Source organism: Acanthaster planci, linkage group LG04, assembly GCF_054643075.1.
Source record: "Acanthaster planci isolate LZ-2023a linkage group LG04, COTS_SCS, whole genome shotgun sequence".
Taxonomy (NCBI): domain Eukaryota; kingdom Metazoa; phylum Echinodermata; class Asteroidea; order Valvatida; family Acanthasteridae; genus Acanthaster; species Acanthaster planci.
In genome coordinates this window covers 9,197,394-9,209,628 of record NC_141780.1, presented here as the reverse complement: position 1 = coordinate 9,209,628, position 12,235 = coordinate 9,197,394, and the positions used below count along the sequence as shown (strand labels likewise).

The 12,235-nt window shown below is 39.8% G+C and overlaps 1 protein-coding gene across 7 annotated transcripts in view; it reads right to left on the bottom strand.

The window, feature by feature from the left end:
* LOC110990299 (ankyrin repeat, SAM and basic leucine zipper domain-containing protein 1-like) overlaps positions 1–12,235 on the bottom strand; it is a 107,032-nt gene that overhangs the window by 82,819 nt on the left and 11,978 nt on the right. For all 7 annotated transcript variants that reach the window (XR_015425082.1, XR_002599802.2, XM_022255207.2 and 4 more), the window contains 2 exons: positions 7,163–7,291; positions 2,536–2,647 (listed from right to left, as the gene is read on the bottom strand). Coding sequence is in view for 5 of the 7 variants with exons in the window: in XM_022255207.2 (XP_022110899.2) it covers positions 2,536–2,647; positions 7,163–7,291 (241 nt within the window). In the remaining 2 variants the exon portion in view is untranslated. The remainder of the gene's footprint in view (positions 1–2,535; positions 2,648–7,162; positions 7,292–12,235) is intronic.

The window sequence follows — 12,235 nt, the reverse complement described above, 5'->3', positions numbered from 1 at the left end:
ACACCACAAGTGTACCGTTGCTTCCCAACAAAAGCTGTCCCAATGGGCCCGATGCACAGAAGATGCATTTGTGACAACAGGATTTAAAAATTGAAAAAAAGGAATGGAGAAATTCCGAAACCACGTAAAGTCTTTAGCGCAATGGCTTTTTCCACTTATCTCCCCAGCAAGCTCACCATGACCTAACAACGACTCAACCACCTCATGATTTGTCATGTATGCATCTACATGTAGATAGGTTGGCATCATTGAATTGCACAGGAATTTATCAAAAGATCAGCAGATAGTCAAAGGCTGGTTTATGGTAAATTTCAATTTTGAGAGACTCAACAAAGATTCACAACAAAAATCAATACGTGATTATAACACTGAAGTTAACTTGTGCAGAGCAACATTGCATTTGACATAAAGAAGCATAAAAAGGGAACTTGATAAAACTGGGAACAGATAAAAAATCTGGTTTTGTTCACAAAACCAAATCATTCTTGTAAATGTTAAAGGAACTGGAGTCATCATCCCAGGGGACATGCAAAGCATTGGTCTACCATGCTTGGGGATGCAGATATCGAGTGCAGAAGGTTGGAAGCTCAGCGTTTAAGGGAATGCAAAGGAACTCATGTGAGGTCTGTCAATCATGCAGTCTTGACTATCTCAGGTTGAAGCATCCGCTCGGTAGGACAGACCATCCGGAAAGAGCATCTGCCAGATTGTTCTCCGCTCCGGAAATGTGTTTGGCATAGAGACTAGTCAAGTGTTCTGTGGTCCAGTGATGAAGGCACTAGGTTAGGAGGCACAGGTCAGGCGAGCACATACTGTACCTCCCTGGTGGTTGATACAATGTAAGACAGCTGTTACATTGCCTGTGTGAGCCTGACTTTTGTCGTCCAAATTTTCAGAAATTTCCTGTCTCCGGAAAATTGTGCATACTTGTGCCATCTTTACTTTTTTCATCTGCCCAAGGAGCTACCGGTATTGACCAAGATACTTTCCCCTGCACCGCAGAGTTGATGAACCCATTACTTCACTCATTTCTGCTACGTCAGTATAGTTGAGTTTGCAACGAATTTGAGTGCACTTATTGCCGCGTGGTCTGAAACTGGGGGGGGGAGGTGTTCAGTTTTCAGCCAATTTCTTAAAAAAGGAAACTCTAAAAGCCATTCTGATTAAACAGACAATAGATGCAAAAGTTGATATGACTGTTTAATATGACGAAAGACTATGGAATCACACATAGTGAGCGACTTATCGCCCTTTTTAGGTTTTTGTTTTTTGTCACTTGTGATTTTTTACAAACCCCTCAAAAATGTCAAAGTGCAAATTGGAAAGCTGGCCAAACTTTCTTTCTACAAATTTTCTGCAAACAAATTTTGTACAAGATTTACTTTTACTCCAAAGGTTCTGCACACATTTTTCAACAGGCGCACTTTGGCACTATTACCCATCTGATGGAATTCATATGTCTTAACCAACCAGCTACACAAAACAAAATCGTCATAACGACACCATCAGGTGTCACATGGCCTGAAATTAAAGGTGCATCATTTAAGCCCAATACCTCCTGAGCTACATGTACATGTATGTACATATCCGATTTGGTTGAAACTTAGCTAGAAAAGAAGGTATTAAAGGCGAAATTTGACCTCATCTGATGATGATGTCATCAGGTGATGTCATCAAGTCTTGTGACACGAAAGATGCATCCTTTAGAATGCTATATCTATATCTATGCTATATGCTACATGTATAAGGGAAGTGTTTTAGACTACTTTTTCTCCATCTTTTCTGTTCAAAAAATCTACAAAAGCAAGTAGCGTGTTAGCCGCCTAATACTGGATGTACTCATGAGGTTGATAATGTACATAAGACTTGCATATTGTGTTCCTTCTGTGGGTGTGTCTGGTTGTCAAGGGGTCTTTTGTTTGGCAGGGACTGGCGTGATCTCCATAATTCCCTGGCAAGGAACAGCTGGTCATTTTTACGATGCCTCCTGAACAGTTTCTAGCTGTACACCGTTTAAGTCACCAGAGTAGCCAAATATTGTACATGTTTTTACAAACCCTGGCTATACTCCTGGGCAAATAGTGAAAAACAAATAGTATTTACAAGCAGAACTGCTCAAAAAGGTAAATGGCTGCAAAAGATGTATATATCAGCTTAAAACTTTCCAGGGCTATTATTTTAATTTGCAACGGAACCTCATCATACATGTACATTCACATGAATATAAAGCTGAGGAATAGCTAGCAGGATGTCCTAAATGTACAACACATGATGCGAGATGAAGGTCCAATTTCAAGATGTGAACCATAAACTTCTGCCTATTAAAGTATGTAAAGCAAAAACAGTATAATGGCCAATTTCATGATACTGTTTTCTTGTAAACAGTGTCCCACTGATTTCTCCAATGTGAACATAATTATTAAACCGACCTTATATTCTGCTTTGCAGCTCCATGAAACTGGGCTCACGGATCTACATGTACATGTACATGTATGACATGTGGTTCATCTGATGTCTTAATGCATGTACACTTACCTTTCATGCACGTTTGGATTAGCACCCATCTCAAGTAAAATGGTCAAACATGATGTAACATGACCCTTTTCCTGTTCACTTGATGCAGCTGCAATCAATGGCGTGTACATATCTGTGACATTAAAAAAATGACAGTCAAAATTACTTCACGGACTTGAAGTAAATGAGTTTTATAATCTTTAAATAAATTCATACACGAACACTTGAAAAGTTTGACAAATAGTGTATTTTAAAAATTTTGAAAATCGGTCATTTATTTCAGGAGTTATGATCTCTCAAAGATATCCAGAATGGGATAATTTTAGAATGCAGAATAAAAAAGAGGTGGATTACATAGGACAACTGATTCCCCAACTCTGTGATGATGGACTTGGGTTTCAGCATTCATGTATTTTTCAAATAAAGTTAATAAAATGAATTGTGAATGGAATCTCAGTAAAATTTGGCAGATTTACATGTAGTGACAAATTGTGCTAAACGTAATACCAACTTCAGATTTTCATTATCATGATGTCAAGTACAGTGTAATCTGCCCCAAGATGAAGTGCACCCCAGAGCAGCAAAAGAAAGACAAATGGTAGTAATTTTTCCAAGCAGGTTTTTGTACACGTTTTGCATGTACACAAAGACCATACATTCAAGAATAAATTTGTTACGCGTACTCAGCATGCTGTGTCAAACGTGCCACTGATATCCATTATAAACGCACGCCTACCAGTATGCAGTGAGTACATACCCAAAAAACATGCCCTCTTTCGTTTCATTCGCAGCAGAAACATGTAGCATGAAATATTTAAATTCAAGAGCCAAACTAAAGTTTCTCATCATTGCAGCAGGTTTATACCAGTTTCTGACATTTGCATCAACCATAGGCCTATCACATGAACATACAGATATTATTATTACTACCACACAATTACACCTTAAAAATGTAGAAAATCCCGTTTAATTCAATTTATAATGTAACAGAAAAACAAGGCCACTTTAATACACTGATTATATTCCGAGTATCACGTCCATGGATCCGATAACGTGTACCAGGAACCATGCCTAACTATGTACTGATATATAGACACACCATCAATACACATATGCATATTAGTACCACACACATGGTATTGTTGCGTTCCCGAAATATCAAGTCAATGGTAGCATGGACTTTATTAGTGTTTACAGGATGTGATATTTGGGGTCAACAATTTATTAAAAAGTGGACCGAAAAAGGGGCGTTGGGTGACAGTCAAACTGTATAGTTGGTTTATTACTCGAGATCCCTTTTCTTCATCAAGGTCAATGTGGGTTTGAAGAAGGTGTAGCTTAACATAATACAACACACAAAAGGCAAAGTTATAGAGAGGCGAAGTTGTACACGAGTGTAACTAAACTACGGTTTGGCAGGACCATTGGAAATGCAAGTCAGACGGAGTGGGTACGGTACGTGTGTGTAGCATCGCACAGCTAGGCTACACTCATCAGGCCGGGCCGTGGTGGGAGCTGTCCCGGACCACCACGGTGACTAGCAAGGGCTGGATGGGGCCAGCGCCGGTATGTACCGACCGCACTGCCGCTCAGACCGCAATGTGATGAGCGCAATGATAAAGTCACCGCACTATGTACCATTGGCTCAGCATAGAGACGGGGAGGACTGGGGCTAGTTATTAAGACAAGGGTGGCGAGGGACACGGGGGTGTCTCGCCCGGCGATCGGTTCGGACGTAGCAGTGACGGGCCGCCAGGACTCTCGCTAGCACCCTGGGCTAGTCCGTGCCGCTCTCACATCGGTCCAAGCTAAGCTACATGTAGCTAGCCATTCATATGATTACATTTCTTTGCCATAAGAATGGTTACTATCACACTTCTCTCGGAAAGGGTCCAACCGCCGCACTACGTTAGGTTCCGCTCTGGCAACAAGGGTTTGGTCCGCCACACCTGACCGACGAGCAGGGAAAATCTGCTCCATTTATAGGATTCTAGAGGCTTAGGAATTGAGAGTGTTGCTGAACAGCTCAACCAATGAAAATCTTCCATCTCAAAGGTCACATGACTTCCTGCTAGAGTCGTGTGCAAGAATCTAAGTGTTGTGTGTAAAAAGGTAAAATACAGAATAGGAAGTCATGTGTACAAAGTGTAGAGCCCCGTGCGTGAAAGTGCTTACCCAGTCATCTGTGGCGAATGATTGATAGTTACAAAGTCTGAGGTTTCTGAACATTAGCATTTCAGGGAACCTTACCACGCCAAACCACGCAGCCAGGTGGAGGGGAATTTCGACATGCCAAAACTGAGCAGAGAAAACACCAGGACAAAGGAGTGAAGGAACACGCGATTACGCCAGAGTACAGCATGAATAACTTAATACAAAATTAGCGTCTCTGCTACATGTCCATAATGCATAGCTGAGCTAGATGAGAGACCCTGAGAAATGCAAAGACCGAGAACGAGTAAAACTAGGCATGCTACATGTAGCTAGGGGGTGCTTGATTTGTGGGTGTGCAACAGTATATTGCCAACCTACAGTATGCAATGCACATGGCTCACATAAAATGGCCTTATAATGGCTGCAAACTCCTACAGTAGTACTCTCATTGGTGAGGCATTATTCCTGGTGATATTCAGTGAAATATTTATACTTTACTCGGGAAATCCAAGTCTGTTCCTGGGAAGTTGAAATTTTCTGATCAGAGAGGTACGTGTATTTCATCCATAAACTTCACTAAACTTGGACTGACATTTAAGTACAAGTAGCAACGTGAATGCACGCTGCTACAAAATCATGCACTAAATCCTTTGATGAACCAACATGTACAGTGTAACTCTGATTCGCTGCCAAGTTTCATTAGCATAGGAGTGTAGGGTTCCAAAGTAAAATGAAACCAGCTCTTGCAAAGGCAGCTCAGCAGAGTTAATTACGGCTAATAATGCAACACAATTATTGCTCTTGGCAAACTTTTCAAACTTACAGCACATTTAAAAAAAAATTTTTTTTAAGTTATTTTTGTTTCACTATAAAACTTGGGGTCAGTAGGAACATGGTATGTAAACCAAATCAAGAAAATGACTGTAAAATTTTCATTGAAAAAATCATGTGATAACATCATCATATGGAATCTGTCTAATTTTGGCATATGATACATCTTGGTTTGTGTTGTGCCAAGTTTCAACCCAGTTGGAAGGATGGTTCTAGAAACAAGGCCTGCAACGAATTCTTGCGATACATGATAGCATCACCAAGACAGTATGCTTCTGGAACTATCTAAGGTCTTTCATGAGTAAACTTTGATGAAGGTGCTTACATTCACTTCCAAAGGACTAAATTCCCATGCTGAAAAATATGAACAAAGTCTATGGATCAGGGGGAGAACCAGGAGAAAAAGAAACAAGGTCTACGGTTTGGAAAAATATACACAGTTTGTCACATGGTACAGGCATGTGCTTTAAGGCATTCACAGTGGAGTGAAAAACATATGAAAAGTCTATTGGATTTGCAAAAAATGCATAAAAATCTTGAAAAATTCACTGGATAAAGTGATCACGACATTACAAAAAGAGAAAACATTCATGTATTTTTAATTTTTTTTATATTTTAAGTGTCAAGTACAATGTAATGCAAGATAATGTCTTAACCCCTGCGCTATGGAGGACTGCTACTACCGCACCCTTGTGTGAGGATTAGTGCATACCACACATACAGTCCATTCACCATGCAGCTGCTGGTTCAATGGGGCCTGCTGCTGGACAAAGCCCTCCCTTCAGGGCATACCACAGCCCAACAGTCGCGGTTAAAATAATTCCACGGTGAAGGGGTTAATCAGTGATTACTAGAAAGTAGTAAATATTCAAATATTCAATAAAATTTCGAATGGTGATGTCATCAAGATGTCATTACATGAATAGGCCAAGGAGCTTTTACCTACCTAGTGAATTTCAAGTTGACCGGACGGTGTTCAATATGAGAATCAGAAGTAGTACTTTTTGACAATGCAATTATGATGCCAAAAATTTCCAAACAATCCACACATCTATCTTGCCTACTCAATGTTTAATCTATAGAGTATCGAAGTGAATACGTCACACGCACAATTAGTGTGTAAAAGGCATTAGCGTGAGAACCAGCGCGTGAACCAACACGCGCACGTACTCCATTCATTTGCACTGCACTTTCTGGTTCACAGTGACTTCACACTTCAGTACTCTATTATTTGACAAGCAATTCAAAAGTTCATCCTACAGTATTGATTTTTTGGCAATTTTTTAAAAATAGGCCTCTTCACTGTACCCGATGACACCACCAGCATGAATTAAAGTGAATGTATCAATTTTCAAGTTATTAGAACAGACTTTGCAACAGACATCAACTCAAAATAAATTTTTCATTTGGTTTCCAACTTGTCACCAGTATTTGGTAGAAATGCCAGAAACAAAGATGAGCTTCAGCTGAAAAGCTTTGGAAGTAAAATTGTAAAGTTCTTCCTAATTGTTAACAGTGTCCTGCATTTTTACAGGCCTGGTCCACTACTTCATAAAGGTTAGATCTCTTTAAAAACTTGGAGTAATATTTGAATCACTGAAATTCAATAAGAATTTATGGCATCCTAATATGTTTTTAACAAATCAACAGACAGCTTGCTTACATGATGCCTTGTTAAAGTTAACATCAGCCCCTTCTTGCACAAGGTATTCCGCAATCTGAGTATTTCCATAGAACACTGCATACATGAGAGCTGTCCATCCTGCTCTCAAGGAAGTATCTACTGGAACACCTGATAAACAAAAAATACACGTACATTTGTGATTTTCGGGGGGGGGGAGAACTTAATCTTAATCAGAATGTACACATGGAAAAGTTTAAAGCAGGCTTAAAAGTTATTTTTCAAAGTTATGTTCATTTTGTACATGGGATTCAGTTTTAAAAATTGCAATAACTGGCAGCTGCAATGAAAGACAAAAATCTAGTTTGTATACGTCATGATGAGTGTCTGTAGAATCAGTCAAAGCTTAACCAGAGCATGAAACAAGTTGAAAGGTACACTTGGCATCAGTGTTCTAGCTGGGGTGGGCAGCGCCGGGCGGTACCACCTGGTACTGTAAATTTCCACCCAGCTCTGGGATTAAAATTGGCTGTGCCGCCCAGCACGGATTTTCCAAAAAATTAACTGAAATATTGCTGAAAATGTACCAATTTGATCGTATTTCAAGCTTACAAAGTTGCAGTTTTACACTATTTTGCAATTTTAAATAAGTAAAGACCTAAGAAATAAATTTCTCATTTTCTTTGTATCGACTCAGCCGCTGATTGCGAAGCATTATTGTAAACATGCCTTCACAATGACGTAGGGGGAAATCCCTTCTTGGATTCCCCTAAAAACCCAGCTACAGTATGGGCTGTGAGAGCTCCACTCACTGCGCTTGCTGCGCTTGGTAAAAATGGCACTAAAATGGTCCTAGCTAGAACAGCATAATATCAAATCAGTGATTTCAGAGCACTGATTTGATATTATATATTCTTGTTGATATTCCGATCACGGTGCTACGCAGCCCTTCCATATTTCTCTAGCTAGAACAGTGCTTGGCATACCACTAGATGTCTAGAAATGTATATCATTGAACATGGCAAACCACATGCCTTGTTAGAAATGTAATATTATTCCGGATGGTGGCCTCATTGAAACCGCACAATATGTCAGAGCACTAACGTGGGACTAGGTGTGACCTCGTTTCACTCATCATGTGATAAGCAGTGTTGTAGTACTTGCACTCAAGTACATGTACTACTCAAGTAAGTTTTCAGAGTACTTGTGTCTTACTTGTTCTCAAATTTCCAAGTACTCATACTCCAACAACAGCTCTTGTACCTGGGCTGCAAAATGCTCGGAATGAAATTGTACTCAAGCACGGAGGTACTTGATTAACAGTACTCGATAAAAATCCTTTGAATCTCATAATGGCCATTGAAATACAACAGTGCAAGAAAATCAATCCTCAAAGACCAATATTTAGTACGGTCTGACAAATACATGTACAACGCCTACACATTCACCGCCTTCGCTAATTACGAATGCGAAACGCCGGTATATTCCTAGTCTTGGTTCCAAGACCTTCATGTTTATTCCGCAACACAAATCATCACTAGACATAACGGCCAGAAGGGGTACTGTCACTGCGTGTCCCCTTGTAAAGTACACATACATTGTACACAGCACACTGCATGCAATGACGAATTGCAGCACCGCAAAAGGTACATGTATCTAGAGTCCAAGACTAGTAACACTCAATTCAGTTGTAGCTACGATGTAGTCTGGTTCCTGGCCCTGACATGGAACATAGACAAAACACTGGCATAGGAATATTAAGTCCGGAAAGCAGATTTCACCCATCTAAATGCATAATGCATCATGAGCTGGAGTTGTACTGGTACATGTACATGTCCATGGCCACGTCTAAGCACAGATCACCAATCACAACTACATTGCAATGTATGTTGTTCCAGAATTTACATGTTTGGGGTTGGCATGACAATCACAGAGAGTTTTAGCTGGTAACCTTTGTTTTTGAGCAGGGTTTTTCGGCACTTCAGCAAATTTTGTACTTAAGCAGCTTTGTAAATTTGGGCTATGCATCAAAAGCATTTGCTAAATTCTTGATGCTTTTACATTTTACCTCTCGGAGATAAAAGTACTCATACATGTACTTGTATTTGGAGGTACAAGTACTTATTCTTGAAAATCAGTTCTTGTATTCGGCTGATAAAGTACTCAGACTTTCAGGTACTTGGAAATTTAAGTACATGTGCATGTACACAGCCGTACTCTGTACTCGGAAAAAAGTACTCAACTACAACACTGGTGATAAGGGGACAAATTAGGAAATTAAGTAAACAATAGCCTGTTACATGCCTCAAAAACTTTCTTATTCAGCGGGTGCCAGTTGAGTGGGTGTCAGTTGAAGGCTTAAGCTGGCAACTACCACTGCTGTTGGATAATGGATATGATGGACTTGGTGCTACTACTTAGCAACATTAATTGGAAACTAGAAGTTTTGCTTGTCTTAGAGACAGAGCAAATGGCTTTTTCACATTTTCTTTTTATTAGATATAAATGCATGTTTGTAAATGTAGGTTGCAAACTACTTATCAATTTCACACTTCTTGCTCAAAGATATACCCAAGAGCTACAAATAAAGTCACTCACATAAACAGAATGCTCAAGTCTGTGGCTATAAGAAAGTATAGGAAATTTTTGAAGAAAAATGCATCTTTAATCTCATGTCACGTAACACCTCAAAACATCAGTAATAATTTTTCATGAAACCCTTTAGGGACGATGGATGAAGTCTGTCAGATGGATATGCTTGAGCATATGACATACCACATGTACAATGTACATGTAAAACCGTATGGAGAAAACTACCTTTAATCTATTTTTTTTACAAAATAGTACTTGATACTCTGACACTTATATTTGTAATTGAATGAAGGGAAAATTTTTATACAATTTCTTTTTAATTCTCATGGAATCCTAAACCAAAGTTGAGGACCAATCAATTTCAGTTACACATGTATATATCTGAAGATTCCATTCTAATGTCATTTCATGTGACCCCTGATGACATCCAATCTCCAATCATAACTGGTGGCAAGTTTGCATGGTCGACAAATCGAGATCTGAAATGAAGGATTTCAGTTTTCTCATCATTGAACAGCCCAAGCCCTGATCTCACTTACATACTCCTCAAGGCGGTGGATGGCTCTGGCAGCTTCAGTCGGCTTAAAGATCAGATACACTTGCGTGTCATCAGCATACATGACATGGTTGACGTTATGTCTGGCCATGATGTCACTAATAGGGGCAGTGTAGAAGGTGAACAGAGGAGCACCACATACAGATCCCTGTGGAACACCCCATGGCATAAGCTGTGCAGCAGATTCAAAGTCGCCAATAACCACAGTTTGCAAACGATCTGCAAGGTACGATCGAAACCAGTCAAGGACAGACCCAGTCAAACCGTAGTGATGCTCCAAGCGATCAAGTAAGATGGCATGGTCTATTGTGTCGAATGCAGAGCTAAAATCGAGGAGAATAAGAACTGCCTCTTGATGCTCATCAATGGCGAGAAGAACGTCATTCTGAACTCGGAGCAAAGCAGTCTCAGTAGAATGATGAGATCGATAAGCAGACTGGGCTTTCGCATAAAGATCATTCACTGTGAAATAGTTCTTTAACTGTTGCATACAACATCTCTCACGCATAAAGCTTAGGAGCGACACCGGTCGATAGCTTCCCAATTTGTTTCGATCAAGCTTGGCCTTTTTGATCAAAGGAACAACACGAGCAGATTTGAAACTTTGTGGTACAACCCCAGATGACAGGGATAAAAGTTGACGATCTGAGTTATGTTTGGCAGCAAGACGTCGACGCACTTCTTAAGTAGCGTGGATGGAATGGGATCCAGTTTACAGCTCTTTGCAGGCGAATCCATAATCACTCTCCCAACCTCAATCTTCAACATTTATAATAAAGTCCAAGATGACATCATCATGACATTTACTTATTACTTGGGGACCATCTCTCTGCTAAAGTCCTTTGTTGTACATGTACTGTAAGATCCGAGATTGCTAATTGAACAAAAACTGTGTACAAAGTCAAAGTCCAGGCGAGAAAAAAGTGTACAAATTGAATGCATTTTTGTAAAAAAGAAAAAAAATATATGTACACTAAGAGCACATGCATGGTTTTGACCTGATCGGACAAACACTTCAGAATATACATGTACATGTATCATGCTTTTGCTGGCACACAACCAAACTTGGGTCTATGTGACCACTACCCTCCTAGCTACAGCTGTTACTCTACATACTGATTCCTTTCAGCTTGAGGAATCTGCCCACCCATTTGCCAAAGCATGACAACACACAATTTCCCTGCCACGTGGTTTGCACGTCGCCAAAGCAATGGTCCCGAAACAGTGTGGGTCCATTATACGCGTTACATACGTGTGCAAAGCATACATGTACACGTACAATATGGCTCTCACCGCAACAGCTCGAACTCCTACGGGTCACCTTGCTGGCACTACCAGCAAATGGCAATTTATTTTCCATTAGCAGTGCTCAGCGTGTATAAACAATGCAACAAGCCAAACAACTTGGACAAGGGTAATTCCAGAAATTGGGGGTCTATTTTTTGTGTGTTCCTGTCACATCTTACATATGATTTTGTAAGTTCAGAACACACTTTACCTGCTAAATAAATAATAATAGTTTGAAATCAATTCCACAGTGATATTTCCATATCAAGTAACAAACGTCAGATGTAACAGGGGCACGAATTTGTCCCCTAATTTCTGCAATTACAAACAACTGATGCAGATATTTACTCTAGTTTAGATGGGCAACTTCAGACTGTAACTGTCGGGAGTGCTTTTTCCGCTATTTATCATAGATTAAAGGTCTTTTCATTACAACTTCCAGTCTGATGGTGTCATCATCCCAAATTTTCAAACAAACGGCAAGCATAAAGGATTATATCAACTAACTTCAAGCAATTCCAACCAACTTTGCCACAGACATCTATTCAAAATACAATTTTAACAATTTCAACCCGTCACAACAGGGCGCTCCAAATTTTCATGAAATCTCTGGTAGATGTTTTGAAGAGTACCATTTGGCTAGAGACTAAAGCAATTTCATATCTTTCACCAATTTTGAA